Source organism: Mesocricetus auratus, unplaced genomic scaffold (genome assembly GCF_017639785.1).
Source record: "Mesocricetus auratus isolate SY011 unplaced genomic scaffold, BCM_Maur_2.0 Super-Scaffold_15014, whole genome shotgun sequence".
Lineage (NCBI taxonomy): Eukaryota > Metazoa > Chordata > Mammalia > Rodentia > Cricetidae > Mesocricetus > Mesocricetus auratus.
In genome coordinates this window covers 63,386,167-63,405,336 of record NW_024429186.1, presented here as the reverse complement: position 1 = coordinate 63,405,336, position 19,170 = coordinate 63,386,167, and the positions used below count along the sequence as shown (strand labels likewise).

General features: G+C 36.0%; 1 protein-coding gene across 5 annotated transcripts in view; it reads left to right on the top strand.

Moving 5' to 3' along the window:
- Window positions 1–19,170, top strand: part of Arhgap5 (Rho GTPase activating protein 5) — a 76,256-nt gene that overhangs the window by 34,551 nt on the left and 22,535 nt on the right. For 4 of the 5 annotated variants that reach the window (XM_040743102.1, XM_040743103.1, XM_005080496.4 and 1 more), the window contains one exon: window positions 8,328–8,475. In XM_040743102.1, coding sequence (XP_040599036.1) covers window positions 8,328–8,475 — 148 coding nt within the window. The remainder of the gene's footprint in view (window positions 1–8,327; window positions 8,476–19,170) is intronic. The other variant, XM_040743104.1, reaches the window with a different exon arrangement.

Sequence of the window (19,170 nt, the reverse complement as noted above, 5' to 3'; positions counted from 1 at the left end):
TCTACCATCTCGGATGCAGAGAGTGAACTCAGATCCGATTGGGTGGTGAGAACCATTACCCGTTGAGTCATTTCTTAGGCCCTATGATCATTTCTTATATCTTAACGATATTCCTCTTTTTAGAGTAGATGGAGGCTTTTTTTGTTTATTTTTAACAAAATTTTTTATATTTTAACCTGAAGACTTAGAAATTATATTTTATTTGTCTTTAGTATTTATTGTTTTGTATGTGAATTTAGTACTGTAGCATGTGTGTGTGGAGGTCAGAGGAAACTTTCCAGAGTCAGTTCCTACCAACCTTATTGAAGCAGATCTCTTGTTTTTGCTATTCTGTGTCCTCCAGGCTGACTGGCTGTGAGTTTCCCGCCAGTTCTTGTCTCTCTACCACCCGCCTCACAGTGTAAGTGCTAGGATTACAGATGCATTCCCCGGCATCCAGCTTTCTACCCGGGTTCCAGGGAGCAAGCTCTGGGCACAAGCCTTGTGAACTTGGATCCTGGATTTTATTTATAACATAAATTTGGTTGGTTTTTTTAAAATACTTAACTGTACAGTGTTCATTCTAAGGTTTTAATATAGAAAATCTACTATGGTTAGTTCTTTTATTGATATTCATTGTATGTTTATAATTTTTTAAAGAGATTGGTTTATTGGGTCAAGTTCTCACTTTTTAGCCCAAGCTGTCCTTGAACATGTAGTCATTCTCCTCACAAATGCTGGAGTTCTACCAAGCATGAGCCACCATACTAAGGTGACTATAGAATTCTTTTATATTCACTTTTCCTGTGCACACTCATGTCAGAGAATCTTTTTAAGAGTTGCCTTGACAACTCTGAAGCTAGCCATATGTTCCTCCCCATCTCCACTCTTGATGATGTATTTATTCTATCTGGATACCTTTAATGTTTTTGACATTTACTGAGTTCAATAGGATAAGACTCTATCTTGATGATTTACCTGGATTTATTGTATGCAAATTAAGTTCCAATAGTTTAGAAGAAACTTTAAATTTGGGGGGGGATCATTTGTACTAGTTTCTTTTACAAGCAGTGTTTCTGATCTTTGGGTGTATATGGACAAAATAGGTAAAAATCCCTTCTCTTAGGTAGAGCATGTATATTGTGGCAGGGTAAGTCTTCTCCCATATCCTTACCCATCCCCAATAGAGAAAAATAGAAGGTATGACCAAGTTAGATAGTATTTAGAGATGAGTAAGTTATATAGTGTTGTGGGGATTAGTAGTGGAAAGGGACTGGGGAAGACTGCAGCAGGATTTCAGTATTTAATGGCTTTTTCTGTGGGCTTCCTTGAGAATACAAAGAGAACAGCCAATGCACAAGTGCTAATGCAGCTGCATTGATGGCATGTTAAATTGCCAAAAAAGCTGTGTAGCTGGAGGGAATAAACAGTGAAAATAGTGGAGAAAGTGGCATTGTATAGCTTGCAAGGCCATCAGTTGGGGAGTTTTGGTTGAATTCTTGAGAATGGCCTTGCTTTATAGAGAATATCAGTAGAAACGGTCATTTAGTAATCCGGATACATGATACAGTGGTAGCTTTGTGAACTCAAGGAGTTAACAATAAAGATGGTTTTAAAAATGACATGTATTTCTAGACATTTGCTTAGTAACTGGAAGTAAGGTGTGGGAGGAAAAGAGAGATCAGGGATTAAGGATTATGTAGAATGAATTTTCCTAGAGAGACATGGAACAAACCCTTGATATGTCACTGATAGTAGTACAAAGAAATTGTTTCACCCTTGTTTGGTGAGCTAATGAGTTTAATTGGGCTTACTTAAAGGAGCACAGATGTGAGGTTACTTGTGGAAGCACAGGCAGCTACACCACCGAAATCTCCCCTTAATCCCAGAAACGTTAACCATTTATAATCCTACATGTGGGATGAGCTACTTTGTATGATTAGTATTCCCTTTGCTGGGCTGCCTTGTGACCCAACTCTTTATTAAACCAATCACAGTGAGATATATTCACACAGTGTAAAGGAATTAGGCCCTTTGTTAGGAATTTTGGGCATTTTAAAGTTATTTTACATTACTTTAGAGTTCAGGAGAAAGGTAAATTCTACTATTCATTTGAGTTAAAAGTATGTAGATGGCATAGCCAAGAAGGTGAGTTTAGATGAAGAATGTAATCATTCATATCATTATTATAGAGTATGATGAGAAGAATGCCATGAGGCCATAGGGTGGTCTCCTTGAAGTCCACTAAAAAGACTGCTGAGGAGTCAAGGAAAATAGGAACTGAGAACTAGCTGTTGCAATATGGACTTTATAAGACAGATTTAGATGCTTGTTGAGTGTGATGGGGACTAATTTAAGTGTGTGTTAGAGTGAAGGAAGGAAAGTTGGAGCCAGCCTAGTATAAATGATGGCTGCATGGTTTGTCTGTTGGAACAGTACCCGGTATCTTAGAACAGCAACTAACAAGGAAAGAGACTTCTTTTTTAAACATGAGCAAACCTTACTCCTAGATAAAGAGCTATAAACGATTAATGACTTGAGATGGAAAATCATCTTCCCCAGGGATGAACCCCATAATTAGTTTCTTATACCAAATGGTCAGTCCTAAAAATACACACATTAAGTAAAGCTAAGTAGAATCAGAAGATTGTAATTTTATATTAAATTGTGTATATATGCATGTGTTTTTATAACAATAATAATTAAAAAGAGGCCATGAATTTGAGAGAAATTAGTGGGTGTGTTTCTAAAGAAGAAACTGGAGGGAGAAGATGGACAGGGCAAGGATGTTGTAAATGAAGTACATGTAACACAAATTTTTTAAAAAGTAATTGAGAGCAAGCTCCATATATTTGGGTATATGCAATAGGAGTGGTTTAATAAAAGGTAGCCTGCTAATGGTCCTTAATGTTTTATGCTGATGTTTTTAGTCAGAGTGAGTCTTTTTTGCTTGTTTGTTTTCTGCTGATGTTGCCAAAAGATTTTCTTTACATTTTATTTATCCTGGTTTGAATTTAATGTTTATCTAAAAAACAATGTCTAAGAGATAAGAGTTCCAGATTTCCTTGCTTTCATAAGTTCTTTGGAAGCCTAGTCAACTATCTTTTGCTGGGTTAAGGGTTTGTTGCTTATATGATTTTAATATTATTCATTATAACGTTTATATAAGTATGTTGCTGATATTGCTGCAGTAAGTGAGATGGGAAGAAAACTTTCTCTTCTTGGTCTGTTTATTTATACTAAGAATTTAAACTATCTGCTATACTCTTAATTGATAACATAGTTTACATTATTTGCAAATAGAATATTTCTTTTATTATAAGCATGTTTTGCAAACATAAGATTTGTTTTAAAATAGCATTTTAAATAGTATAAATTCTTTAGTATGAAGGCAATAACAATTAAAATTGAATCATTATAAATCAGATCTTGCTTTTCATTGACACACTTGTTTTCAATTGGAGACTCTTTCTCACTAAATGTTAAAAAAAACTGTGTAAACAAAGTATATCCTAGTTTTTCTCTTATTTTAGAGAGCTAGGTAGCATTTTATAAAAGTTGTAATTACCTAGTCTTAGTTTATTGCTTTTAAATTATGTTGTTTTGAGTTAGTGTGGATTAATAACTTTACAGATCAATAACTCTAGCCAATGGATGGATCTCAATATACCAAAATCCATACCATTGAAAAGTATTTGAAACTTAGTGGTTGTTCAAAAGTAGACTCAACCATTCACCCTTTTAGTCCATCATTTCTGTACTGTGTCCTCACTTTTTTTACTCCAGAAAGAGATCCCTGAATCTAATCTTCTTTGTTCAGCTTTTTTCCTGACCATGACCAATAACAACTTGTAACCAACCACCCTAAACTATGACAAACATCTATAACCCACTGAATGACCAAAAACCCCACCTCTTGGGAATGTGGGCATCATGTTCTCTAGATTGCTTCCTGTTGTCTGGAGGCGATGGCATCTTTAGGGGACCCTGAGAAAGTTGGGATACTGGTTAGGTCCTGGGGGAGCTGGCTGTATCATTTGTTGTCCAGTCTCTATAATGGAAAAGTGAAGTTCAGGGCTTATCTAAAGTCCTGACTGGAATAGTGTGTGAAGCTGGACCATCTCAGCTAGCAATTTTGAAGTTGTTCTGGATGCAAATTTTACGGAAACTGCAACAGAGGCATTCTGAAAGGCTGGATCATCTGGACTACTTTTTTCATTGGTGTCTGGTCATTTTTTTCTTACTGAAAACACAAACTTTTAAAGGTAACACATATACCTGCATTAACACAAGTATGCCGTGTGCACAAATCACTTAAAGATACTTTATTTGTTCTATGTTTAAACAGGCAAAAGGCATTTGCCAACTTATGAGTCTGTTTGGACTGTTTAAACAAACCTCTATCCATGCCATATGAAAAGATGACATGTAATATTATGTCATGAGGACTCTGTAGCCAACAAGTTCACCAAGTTTTAACGTGTTTCATCCAGTCTCAGAGCTATTCCCATGTCAAGGGATTGGCTAATATGTCACCTGCCTTGTAGTCTTTCTTGTCTTTTTCCCTCATGTCTGTAGCCAAGAGCCTCAGGAGGTCTTCCCTAATCTGTTCTGTATTAGTTTTGAAAAGAACCATAACTTTTTGTTTCCTGTAGAAACAAAGGCATAACCTCTCCCCCAATACAACATATTTTCTGACTTCCATTTTGAAGTTAAGACAGCCTTAAAATATATATAATTGATTCAGTTTAGCAGTTTCCATAAACAAATGTTCCTCAGCGGCTATTGTTTTTTGTGAATTTGTATTTAAAAATTTTGGAGGCAGCAAAGTACCGTACAGGATCCAGACACCCTGTGTTTTCCAATCTTATGTGGTTTATTCTTTTTTTTTTTTTTTTTTTTTTTTTTTTTGGTTTTTACGAGACAGGGTTTCTCTGTATTGTTTTGGGAGCTATCGGTCCAGCCCGGCCTCGAACTCACAGAGATCCGCCTGCCTCTGCCTCCCGAGTGCTGGGATTAAAGGCATGTGCCACCACCGCCCGGCTGTGGTTTATTCTTTTTAAGTTACTTTATTCTTTCTTTAAATACTTTATTATTTTTAAACTATATGTTTTTCTATGACTATCTATAACCATTTTCTTTTTATTAGCATCTATATTTGTTCAGAGGTTTTCTCATTGTGGACCTGACTTTATTAAGCGCCTGCAGCTGCATACTTGCAGAGCTCTCAGATGTGTGATCCAAACCTTAAACTAACTGCTATTGAGTGGCTCTGGCAGTTGCCCCATCCCCAGCCTAGCCTCCTGTGGGCAGGAGCTGTGTTTACTGCCCAAGCTCTGAGAATTTGCTGTGGCAGGCACTTTTAATCTAGTATGCCTGTTGCTCAAATGCTCTGCTGCACCTCAGGGTCTCTTAAAAGAGGTGCACCTCTGTGTGCTGTGAGCAGTGGGCTCTGGGTATTGACACCATTTATAACAAGTCTTTCTCTAGCCTGCCAACCAGCTCCCAAATAGCAACACAAACACTTATTGACCTTAGCTTAGGCTTGTTCCACTAGCTCTTATAACTTAAATTAACCCATTTATTTTAATCTATATTCTGTCGCATGGCTCATTGACTAAGCTCTCCATACTATCTGTGTTGTTTTCTTATCTTATGACTGGCAGCGCCACCTTCTTTTTCCTAGAGTCTTGTCTCTGCTCGGAAGTCCTACCCATATACCTCTTGCCTAGCTATTGGCTGTTTAGCTCTTTATTAAGCTGATCATATCAATGTACCTCACACAGTGTACAAAATACCCCCAATAAACATACTTTACTTTGAGGACAGCCTTGGGCTACAGAATGAAACCTTATCTTAACAAATTTGTAAATTTGTGGAGAACTCCCTGGAGTGATTCTGCTGGTAAGAACTATAAATTATAGAGCAAAAAAGAATTGTATGCATTTTAACTCATTTTGAAAGGTGTATCTAATCTAAAACACCCTTTCTTTTTTCAAAGTTTCTCTACATACCCTAGGTTGAGTTCACTTTGTATGACCCAGACTGACTTTGAACTAAGCAGTATTCCTGCTATCTCAGCCTCACAAGTGCTAAGGTTATAGGTGTACACCATTACTTTTTTGTGGCAGTATCATTAGAAAATGAACTGGTCACATAGGTCTGTCTCCTCCTTGGTAATGATATCCGAGCAGACCTTCATTAAAGTGTCCTTTTAGAACTGGTGAAAAATTCCTTGCTGTAAGATTTTGCCTTCTCATTGTATTAGTTTGCCAGCACCACATCTTGTGGTTTCAGAACTAAATCACCTGCTCATTATCTTTGGGCCCAAAAATATACTTTTGAGCTTATGCCAGATAATCTACCTTATTTTGCTTCCTTTTATTAACCCACCAAATTTAGTGAAATATTCAGGTGTTCTAAGACAAGGTTAAGACTACTTTTTCCTTTTCCCAACCTTCAGTCATCTCAGAGTTTAAATTGGTTTTGAATGACCAATAATAAAAATATAATTTCTTAGGAGTGAATTGCAAGAATAAAGACTAACTATATAGCTTACTTTAAAAACTATTTTTAATTATGTGCATGTGTGTGTGTTTGTGTGTTCATGCATATAAAGGTATGTGCATGTAAGTACAGGTGCCTGTGAAGGCCAGAAACATCAGATCCTTGTTGGGTGACTGCTGCAAACCACACTCAAGTCTTCTTCAGGAGGAGAACTTTCTCTTAACCATCAAGCCATCGCTCCAGGCCCAGATATCTTAACGCTTAGAAATAACTTTGATATTACAGGTTGAGAGTTCTTAATTCATTTCTGTTCATACTGCTAAATTCTAGGCATTGCTGTTAACTAAAGCTGAAGTTCTTTAGCAACTGTTATTTCTATAAAACAAAACAGTTTTGCTTCAGATTTTACTTATGCATTCAAATTATAATACAACTACTAGTTTGTAGCTTGAAAAAGACCTCATGTCCAAGAAAAAGGACTCAGCCACTTACCTCTATCTGACTTGTAAGTAGTTTCTGCTACTTCCTTGTACACAGCTCTATTTTGGTAATGTCAGTTGGAGAATATGATTACAGATTTTAACTTGTAAGTTAGGTTTGGAGCCAGAACACTCTAATGGCCTGTTGATAGTCTGCACTTTTCAAGAGCTGTATATTCTCTTTCTAGGAAGTGTTAGTGCTGAAGATTTGAAAGTTAGATTTTACGAGTGCTGGCAGTTTGCTGCGGGAAAGGACTAAAATATTCAAGATGTCCAGTGCAGAGACTAAAACAAGTTCCCTGAGGAAAGAATGGGGAAAATGAAAGGTGTTTGGGAGCATTAGGTACAATGATGGTATCTATGCTTACTCTTCTGCTACTGCTCCACTTTTCTGACTAGAAAGTATGTTGGTGTATTATTTGTAAGTCAGCAACAATACTTACTGACTATATGAATAGATTTGTGTTGTGTGTGTGAGTGCATGTGCTGTTACTTATTTTGGTTAGGCTTATACACAGGAAAATAAAAAAATTGTATATGAAGTTAGACTGAACGAATCTAAGGTTGTCAGTAAAAGTGCTGTCACATTCTCTTTTTGTGCTTAAAGACTTTATCTTCCTGTACTACAGAAATCCCGATCTGGGTGTTTGCAATATAATCCATCTATGGAGACAACATCTAATCCAGAAAGGTTGCGCTTGTATCTCCTGAACAGTTGGATTTCAGACAGTGTTCGTTGTGTTTTTAATATGTTCACTTCCTAGTAAAGAATATTTTCTCTCTAATGTTAGATTTTGAAAATTCTTGTTTAATTTCTTTACTTTTCTGAAGATATTTTATATGTTCCTTTAGAAAATTATGTTGAAATGTAAAGGGACTACATAGAAAGAAAAATGAATAGGAGAAGTGTGGTGGTGACACTAAAAATTTATAGTTAAGCATAATTTGATCTTAAAAATAAAAGTTTATGTAAAAATCACAGTTTACCTCAAAGACCAAAAAAAGTTGACAGACCATATATATAAAACAAGGAGATTGCTAGTTATCACTGTTAGTCCTTTGTGTTAACATTGAGAATTTTTTTCTGATCTCTTGCTGTTTAATTTTTCCAACCTCTTATTTATCCAGTCTTATGTCCCAAAGAGACCATTTTCTTACAGTTAGCTATTTTTCTTCCTGGTCATTTCTGTCTCCATTGTTAAGTTTACATCTAGCAGAGTTTATCAGGGCAAATATTACTGGGCACTTGGATTGGATGTGACTTGTGAGTACTTTGGGCCCAAAGTATTTATTTATATTACTTGGAAATATTCTGGAAAAGATAAACATTAATAGTTTTAATTTGAATATGTTTTCTTGTAGCAGAAAAAGAAAACTAAGACCTTCAATCCACCAACACGTAGAAATTGGGAAAGTAATTACTTTGGGATGCCCCTCCAAGATCTGGTTACAGCTGAGAAGCCTATACCACTATTTGTTGAAAAATGTGTGGAATTTATTGAAGACACAGGTAGGCTAGAAGAATCAATACATGAGATATGACTTTTATTTGCTACAATAACAGTTTGTTAAATGTTTGTGATATGTTAAAGCTCTATTTGAACTATATAGTTCACATTAGTGTCATCCTAGTCACCCGGAAGGTAGTCATCTGATATTTATTGTTGATCAGTAGTGATTTTGAAGATCTTCTTGAACATAATAAATATGTTGAAAGCTAAAATATTAAATGTCCCTAATTGTGGAATTTATAATAGCTTCATTACTATAATACTAGATTGCTTTTATGATTTTTTAATATTTTCAATTTAATAGTATTTATGTTATTTATTTTACACATGGATAATTTTCTTTTAGAAGTTAGAAACATAATCATAAATTTATAAATGACAGTTCCTTCTGTGTGTCATTTACTGTTTATTTATTCAGCAGTTCTAGGTTGATGTTTGATGGTTTGAATTATGTTTAGAAGGAATGTATAGATATCTTTACAGTTCTAGAAACAAGTTTGATTTATGTTTCTTTTTCTGTATTATAGATCATTAAAACAAAGGAAGAGTTGGGAAATAGATTTGAAAAAAGTATTGTGCTTGAACATATTTTATTGCTTTTGACACAGGGCCTCACTTTGTAGCTATGGAACTATGTAGACCAGCCTGTTCTTAAACTCAAAGAAATCTTGCTGTCTCTACCTCCTCAGTGCTGGGATTAAATGCATTTGCCAACATGCCTGGCTATTGAGCTTATTTTAAATGAAGTTAACCATGAACTTGAGTGATTAAATAAACTACAATTATAAAAATGTTTAAAAACATGAGCTACATCAGTTTCAGCCTGTTTGTTTATAATGCTCTTTTTGATATATATATATATATAAGCTTTGGGGATTTTTTTTTTTGTGGTGGTGGTGGTGCTCTTAAAGTAGTATAGCCATGTCTTACCTAAATAATCATGCTTGGTTTTGTTCGTGGATGCCCTACCATTCAGTCCAATTATCAACTTTATTTCTGTGCATACTGGTTTGTCTATTTGATGAGGAATGGTGACTTCTGGTTTTTGTAAGGGATAGGATGTGGTAAAATACTGTTACTCACTAATATTACAATTGAAATAATATATATCTCCTTTCAGTTAATACATATTAGTTTCTAGAGTCCACATTTTATGTGAACTAACTTTATTTCCTTCAGCAAACACTTGAGAAATGAGTTTAGACAAATTTCTTACTTGACTTCAAGACAGGAAAAACAAATGCAAAGAATTTTCTAATACTAGCTCTTAGCTTTGGACTTACTGATTTCTCATTTTCTGTAGTAATATATTTAGGCCTTATGAATGAAGCGTATTTGTTCTTTGTTTGGGAAAGGGAATCGCTAGGCTGACCTTGAACTTGTGTTATTTGTCTACTTTCCAAGTGCTGAGATAAAAGGCACAACTAAAGACCCTGTTTTATCTGGTGCCAAGGATCAAACCCAGAGCTTCCTGCATATTTGAAAAGCATTTCTACCAACTGAACTACATTCCACCTATAGGCCTATGACTATGACTAAGGAATTAGAAAATGATTATTTTCAGTGATTGAAAAATACTAAAATTATAGTGGGTTTAGCATTTACCAATAGAATGAAAATTATTTATTTCTAAAAGTACCATTTTCTTAAGTATTTTCATGGTAATTGAGTGATCTTTCTTGATGGAAGTGGCTGAAGTTCAAATTAAATTTTAACTTGAATTAGTCCAGGTCAAATAATAAGTAATGTGTATATTTAAGTTCTTTGATAGAAATATACTTACATCTATAGAAATACAAGACCTACAGAATAGAAGAATGAAACTAGACTCTTTTATATTGCTTGTATTTATTACTGATTTTTAAACTGATTATTAGTTTGGCACAGATTGTCAGTTGCTTAAGAATTCACATTATCGGGCCTGTGGTGACGCACACTGTTAATCCCAGCCCTTGGTGAATCTCTCGTAAGTTAGAGGCCAGCCTGGTCTACAGAGCAAGTTTCACTACTGGCTCCAGAGCTACATAGAGAAACCCTGTCTTCCAAAATAAAAACAAACAAAAGAATTCACTTTATTTGGTGGTGGGAACCCTCTCTATTACTCCAGTTACTTGTGAAGCTGAGTGGCAGGCCAGCCTGGGCTCTATAGTGAGGCCTTATCTCAAAAAAAGGGGAGTTGAGTTTACAGCTAGCTCTCTGTGTGAACTACAACATAGTTACCACCATAATGTTCAGTTTGTAGTTTATAGAAGATGAAGATATATAAATATAAATGGTATTCATTATTGTAAAATTGTATTTTAGCCATCTACAGATTCTAAGCATGAGCATTCATTTTAATCAACTTGTTTAGAAGAGTAAATGTTGAAGAACCATGATAAAAACATGATGGGTTTTTTAAGAGTCAGTGGGTCAACTTTATTGTCAAAATTTGCATAAAATAAATATTATGTATTATACGCACAATTTCCATTGCCTCAAAAAGCATATAGTGTTCTATAATTGTGTATAATGTTAGCTGTTGTATTTTTATTTCTGATGCTGAGGTAGAACCTGGTAGGGTCCTGTGCATTTGAGTCAAGCTATCTACCAATGAGCTACATTCAAAGCCTGTTGCCTTTCTTAAATCTTTTTTTTTTTTTAATGCTCTGTTAGGTTGAGAAGATAATCTAATGTTCCTAGAATTTTCCCCAATGGGTGTTGGGAATTTTTGTTGTTGTTGTTCAGCAGTATTTTAATAAAATAGAGATTGATTGTCCTGTGTTTAAATGACCTTGTAGTTATATGCCTACATCCATAAAACAACTTGCTGTAAGGACTCTTCACAAATAACATTCTGGATAGCAGTAAAAACAACAGTAATTAGAAATGGCTGCTGGGGGGCTGAAGAGATGGCTCAGAGGTTAAGAGCACTGGCTGCTCTTCCAGAGGTCTTGAGTTCAATTCCCAGCAACCGCATGGTGGCTCACAACCATCTGTAATGAGATCTGGTGCCCTCTTCTGGCCTACAGGCATATATACAGACAGAATGCTGTACACATAATAAATAAATCTTTTAAAAAAAAAGGCTGCTGGGACAGTGTCATTTTAGCCATAGTATACTTATAATTAATTAATACTTTTTAAGAGTGGCGCTTAACACTATTTACAATTACATCAACATTCATAGTGGCTAGATATCATGGGCAAAATGCAAACTATGATCACAATATTTTTTTTTACTTCCCAAATTGTGTTACATTTTAGCTTCAAAGGACAGTTACTACAACCTAACTTGTTCTTTTTTCTTTTTGGTCTTTTGAGACAGGGTTTCTCTGTGGCTTTGGAGGCTGTCCTGGTACTAGCTCTTGTAGACCAGGCTGGTCTTGAACTCACAGAGATCCTGCCTGCCTCTGCCTCCTGTGTGCCACCACTGCTCGGCCCCAACTTGTTAACAAGAAGGATTTTTATGTCTGTTCAATCAGTCTTGATCCTTTGGGCCAGTTCACTAGCAGGTAGGAGAAACAAACTGTAACTAGATTCTTCATATCTGGCATTCATATGTGACTCCCAGTTTTCATATGCTGTCTAATTTCTTTAAGCTAAATGCAGAGACTTGAATCAGGGCCATATAAAGGAGGATGGTTTTTATGCATCTCCATAGAGTTCAGTTTTGATGGAAAGCCTTCAGTCTGTCTGGGTGTTAATTTTATGACAAAGTGTCTCTTCATTTTCAGAGATGAATATACTGTTTTTAATTGGTTTCATATAGTGAATTACATTGGTTGATTTTTTTTTTCAAGTAAGCTAACCTTGAATTCCTGGGACAAATACGACTGTGTCATAATGCTTTATACTCTTTGTATGTTGTTGGATTAAATTTGCTAAAATGTTAAGGATCTAGAATACTGTTTAGTCTGACACATAGTTAGAATTACTTACTGTATCAAGATTTTACTCCACTCTCTGGGAGTTTAGTAAAAGATACTTTCAGAATAACTTTTAACTCCTGGCTATGAGAACTTTCTGTTCATACATGTGCAGTTTTCAACCAGTTTGTAGATTTTTTGTTTTTGTTTTCTTTTTCATATGTATACGACATGCTTAACTCTGTATCTCTACCTCTGGTGCTGTGCCCTACAAATTAGACTTCAGTTTTTCCTACCTCTTATCTGTAGCTGATACATTGTCTTGCCTATTAGGTTTCCATCTCCTTTTACTACCATCTGAAGATTCTCTAGGCACTAAATTGGGCCATTCACATGGCTTATCTGATTTGCTTTTCCCTGCGGTTAACAGTTTTGAGCTGGGCACTTAGCACTTTTTTAAAAAGAATGTTTATTTTTTTCCCTTGTTTTTAGTTATTTGCTATGGGAGTGTAATTTTCATGGTAGAAGTTAATCCTTCATGATAAAAGCAATCTCCATATTAATGTAACTAGAATCACAGTAAAACAAATTAAACGGTTTCAAAATAGTTTGGACATGTTGCATCTGATGTGCCTGTGGAATATCCAAGTAAAAGGCCAAGATTCTGTTGCATATGTGACAACAGAGCTCAGGAAAGTGTCTTGGGTTTTAGATGTTAATTTAGTAATTGTCAGCATATAAATACTAATGTAAGCTTTATGTTAATGGAATTCAGAATCAACATTTAGAGTGAGATGCAAAATTCAAAATGTTAACAGACTATTCAAAACAGGCTCTAAAACCAGAGTAGAAAATAAAGAACCATGGTTATCAATATTAAGTAACTTAATTTTTTTACTATTTATTAAGGTAAAATGTTGCGTTTATTATTTTAAAGCCACCCTTGGCTTGTTCCAGAACATTTTAAAACCCTGAAGAAAACTGTACTTATAAGAGTTCCTTATTCTGTACTTTCTCCAGCCTGCCAATCTGCTTTCTGTCCCAATGGGTTATTTATTCTGCATATGTCTTGTAAGTAAAATCATGTAATATATGAATATTTTGTTTGGTTTCTTTGACTTAACATGTTTTTGTGATTGACATATGTTGTAGCATGTGTCATTGAGATCTCCCCTATTTTATCTCCTTTGTTATTTGGTAGACAGATTGCTTTTACCTCTTGACTATTGTGCAAACATACATATACAAGGATTTGTTCAGGTGTTTTTTATTATTTCAGTAGGTACCTGGAGAAATGGAATTGCTTTGTCATTTAGTAACTGTTTAGTTTTTTGTTGTTGTTGTTGTTGTTGTTGTTTTTTGGTTTTTTACGAGACAAGGTTTCTCTGTGTTGTTTTGGAGGCTGTTGGTCCAGCCCAGCCTCGAACTCACAGAGATCCGCCTGCCTCTGCCTCCCGAGTGCTGGGATTAAAGGTGTGCGCCACCACCGCCCGGCTGTTTAGTTTTTTTAAGGAATTGCCAGACTGTTTTCTACAGTGGATACTGTTTTACACCTTCCCAGAAATGTATAAAAGGTCACCATTTGCATCTTTGCTAACACTTGTGTTCTGTATGCTTGTGTGTGTCCATTCCTGCAATTATTTCCTTTTTAATATGGATTGCATTTAATCTGTAGATTATTTTGATAGTATTGCCATAAACAGTTTGTCTTTCAATTCATGAATGCCTTATTTAACTATTCCTTGATTTCCCCCCCAATCCTTTATACAAATATTTCTGAGCATTTTATTAGGTACTGTTCAATTGTAATTTTTTAATTACATTTTTTAGTGAAATGCTGGCCTATACAGTGTTTTGTATACTAACATTGCAATTTGAATTATTTTATTAGCTCGAATAGTTTTTGGTTTGTATTCTTTGGAATTTCTCATATCTTTGTGTGTGAATATGTGCTCACATATATTCACATGTGTTTTCTAAATAGGTGTAGCTATATTTTGTATGGCTTTGTTTCTTGGTATTGAATTTTTAACGCATTGGTGAGTTTGTGAAAGCAGGACCTTTGTCATGTTCCTTATCTAGAGGATAGAGAGCTTTTTTGTCATTGGGGTTTCATAAATATTGCTTATCCTGTTGAGGAAGCTTTCTTCTGTAATAGTTTCCTGAGGCTGCTCTAAGACTTAGAAACTGGCTAGAATAAAACAACAAAGTTATTTGTCAGATCTGAAAACTGGAATTCTGAAACCATGACTATACCAGCAGGATTATGGTTTCTGAAAATCTAGTAGAATTCTTCTTTGTTCTTTTTTTTTTAATATATTTTTCATTTAAATTTAAATTAGAAACATGCCTGCTTCACATGTCCATCCCAGCTCCCTCTCCCACTCCTCTTCCCTTGCCCCTCTACCAACCCCCCAACCCCCCACCAATTCCCTCATCATTCCCCAGGGAGGGTGAGGCCCTTCATGGGCGATCTCTAGAGTCTGTCACTTCATCTGGGGCAGGGCCTAGGCCCTCCCCCATGTGTCCAGGCTGAGAGAGGATCCCTCCATATGGAATGAGCTCCCAAAGTTCATTCATACTCCATGGTAAATATTCCTCTACTACCCAAGGCCCCAGATATTGCCAAGGCCGCCTCACTGACACCACATTCAGGGGGGTCTGGATCAGTCCCATGTTGGCCTCTAGCCATCAATCTGGGGTCCAAGAGCTCCCCCTTGTCAGGTCCATTGTCTCTGTGGGTTTCACCAGCACGGTCTTGACCCCTTGGCTCCTCACTCTTCTTTGTTCTTGATTTCAGTTATGATCCCTTAGCTTACAGGTGTGCCATTCAGTCTTTGCTTTTGGCATTCTCTCTGGGTGCTTGTTATATCTTTTTGATTATTGTAAAAATAGTTGTGTTTATTTATTTTGTGTGTGTGCTGGTATATATTCCTGTGGAAGTCAGAGGATGACTTGGGGCGTCAGTTCTCTATCCACTATGTGGGTCCTGAAGCATCTGTAGGCACTGAACCATCTCACTGGCCCATTTTCTCTTTTTATGTTGGTATCAATCACACTGGGCTATGAAAGTCACCCAGCTGCAGCCAGTGTGACCTTACGCAGTAATCAAAGTCATCTTTTGAGATTTTATGGGTTAATCCTTATATTACTTTTCTGTTGGCAGGAATCAAAAAAACAACTTAAAGAGCAAAGGCTTTATAATAGTTTATGGTTTACAAAGGGGTAGATCCCTCATGGCAGAGATGGCGTAGGATGGTGGTGTGGCAGCTTTATGAACTTACGTTTTTGAACTCTGAAAACCATTTCAAGAATTATTTACCAGGATGCATTCAGGAATCCTCCATTGTAGTTTTTGGTATGCTTCTGTTGCACGTCTTTAAAATAGCTTCTTACCTATGTCTGTTTTTATATCAAATATGCTTTTGGTTTTTGGTTTGGTTTGGTTTGGTTTTGCTTTTTTTGTTTGAGGTTTTTTTTTTTTTCCTTTTCAGATTCTTAGTTATTTTTTGAAGAATGTTCCTAAATTTGTTTGTCTAATTTGCAATGAGATTCAAGTTCAATATTTTTGACTGGAATTTTGTGTAGGCCTGAAGTATAGCCAACATATCTCATAGTAGGAGACAGTTATTAAAGAACTGTTTCAGTTGCTTTTAAAATTCTAGTCTTCAAATAACCCCAACTCACTGTCGGGGAACTGTCAGAAGTTGCTGTTATTGTCACTTGAATTTAACAGTGCAGGTCCTGGGCCTGAAAGGAAGGCTCAGCAGTTAAGAGCACTGGCTGCTTTTGAAGAAGCCTGACCCACCCAGCAGCTCACAACTGCGTACAATTCTGGTCCCTGGAGGTCCAATGCTATCTTCTGGTCTCTGAGGGTACCAGGTATACATGTGATACACAGAAATACATGTAAGCAAAAACACCCATACACATGAAAACAAATTAATTAAATTTAAAAAGGAAAAGAATTGGCTACTAAATTCAATCTGGATATTTCTTTCCTGGCACAAAGGAGTTGTAAATTGAGATCTCTTTTGTGCACACTTGGCTCAGTGTGATGCTGAGACTATTTCCTGTTGCCTTCTGATCAAGATGTAACCAGCACCATGTCTGTCTGCAGACAGCCGTGCTCTCTGCCATGATGAAAATGGACTGAACTTTTGAACTGTAAGCTGCCACCTCAATTAAATGTTTTCCTTTATAAGAGTTGCCATAGTCATGGTGTCTCTTCATAGCAGTAGAAAACCTAACTAATACAGATAGATTGATGATTGATTGATAGGTAGGTAGGTAGATGATAAATAAAAAGAGGAGACAATCTTTTAAGAGAGTAGGATCATTTGTTGTTATGGCTGAAGTGTGTTCTTGGCAGAGAATCATGCATTAGGAGAAGTTTTAGGGGCATTGATGGTAATAGTGATGAACAAAGCTGTCTTATGCATGTTAGAAGCTTGGTCCTTAATATGGCAGTGTTGAGCTGGGCAGTGGTGACGCACGCCTTTAACTCCAGCACTCTGGAAGCAGAAGCAGGCAGATCCCTGTGAGTTCAAGACCAGCTTAGTCTACAAGAGCTAGTTCCAGGACAGGCTCCAAAGCTATACAGAAACGCTGTCTGGAAAAACAAAACAAAAAAAAACATGGAAGTGTTGAGAAGTAGTGTAGACAGTTAAGAGATGAATGCTGTTGAGAAGTCCTTAAATCATTTACTAAGGTGATTATGTTAGTTTTCGAGAGAAGGTTATAAATGCCTGAGCTTGACCCCTCCAGTTCTCTGACTTCCTTTCTGTTAATATTTCTACTGTAACGATGCAGCTAAGAGCTGATGCTGGTGCTAAAATAAACCTCGTTATAAAGTTAAATATCCTTGACTGTTTTATATAGAGAGTGTCATAATTTAAATTTATATGAACTTGAATAATTTCCATGATGCTGACCTTGTTACAGTATTTAAAAAAACAAAGATTTGTGTTTTTTTTTCCTTTGGGGTGGCTTTATAAGTTGATATAACTGTACAGAATTGCTGTTTTATACTTGATGATCCAGTTGTTTTTATTTGTAGCACCTTGTGTTGTTAAACATTTGAATTAGCATACAGAATAATGGGCTTCATGGCCTCTTCATACATATATGTCATTGTACTTTGTCGTTCCCCTACCCTGCTATACTCAACACTTAAAAATTAATCAATTAGTAAATTAATTAATCATGTTTTGAAGCAGGGACTCACTACATAGCCCTGGCTGTCCTGGAACTCAACTCTGTAGTCTAGTCTCAGACTCAAAGACCTTTACCTCCTGAGTGTGGGATTAAAGATGTGTGCACTAAGTCTGGCAGTATTTTTGTTTTTAATGACAGAATTTCTACAGGAAAGCAATGTTTCCCAATTCTGATAAAATACTTTATCTTTTACCCTTTTAAGTACCCCCAAATGAAATTACTGATAATAGAATCAATTTTGCTTAATGCTTACTGTTTTTATAAACCTTCATTGTGATATGAAATGAGTTAAATGTGTGTACAGTTATATTGAATTAATAGAGGAAGAAAAACCCAAGAACTTAAGTCACATAATTGACCCTAATTTAGACTTACAGCTGTTAACTGTTTACTGGTGATTTTGGTACCCAGAAGTTTCTAGGAAAAGGAACAGAGTAGAAAATACCAACTAATCCATAAAGAGTATCTAAAAATCACATGATTCCATACATACAAGTTTTCTTTGTGTTTATCTAATACACGATACACATTTAAACATTCATGACATTTTCAAAAAGGAAAACTAAAAATGTTTTTTTTTATTTGTTATACAAAAGAGATATGGCACTGATCTCTGGAATTGCTTTTTATGGCTTATCCTATTGCGTTCTGATATGTTGATAATTTTAGTTTATTTTAGTAAAATCTGTTAATTCTGAGTATAAGTCTTCAAATGCTCAGTATCTTTTGGTCGTTATCCTTTTATGTCAAATGTGTATAAAATTTCTTTCCAGGTCCTAAGGATAGAAATCTTGTGAAGAGAAGGAACCCTTCACCATGTCATTTAGAGGCATTTTATTTATCTATATACAGTGTATTTTGAATCATCCATCCACTACTAGCTCTCCCCAAACTCCTATTAATGAACCCTGGCCCATTTCACAACTTTCCATTTTCTTTTTAATTGTTATTAATAACACCCTAAGACCAATTAGTACTTCCCATATTCAGGTGGGGTTTGGAGCCATCTGTTGGGGCATGGCCAGCCAACCAGAGAAAATCCCCCAAATAGCATTACTTCTCCCCCTTACTAGCCTTTACTTGCCAGTAGCTACGTAGCTGAGGGTGGAAATAATAATATAGTCGCACCCTTTGTGCATGTTTGAATTTTGTTTGGCTTGCTCATGTGCAGTTAACTACAACTAGTGAGTTGGTGTATTCAGCAGCCATGTCATATCCAGAAGTTGCCCCCCCACACACTTATTTTTTCTGCCTCTTCTACTGTGATGTTCCCTGAGCCTTGGGGGTTGTGGGGAGGTTGATACAGATGAGCTCTCAGTTACTTATACTCAGCACTCAGCATTTGACTAGCTACCAGTCTGTGTATTAACAAGTATGCACTGCCTGAAGACGGCTCTTCTCTGACCAAATTGAGAGTGGCATAGATCTCTCCCTTGGGTTCAAGACTTCCACTACCCTAGGTTATGGAACTCCTAGCCACAGTCTTTTGTTTGTTTTTGTTGTTTGTTTTGTTTGATTTTGAGGGGGGTTGAAAATGGAATGAAAATGATGTATGTAATGTATACTTTGTGAAATTTTAACTATTATGTAATAGGAATAACAAATGTTGGCTAACCGTTATTTTTAATG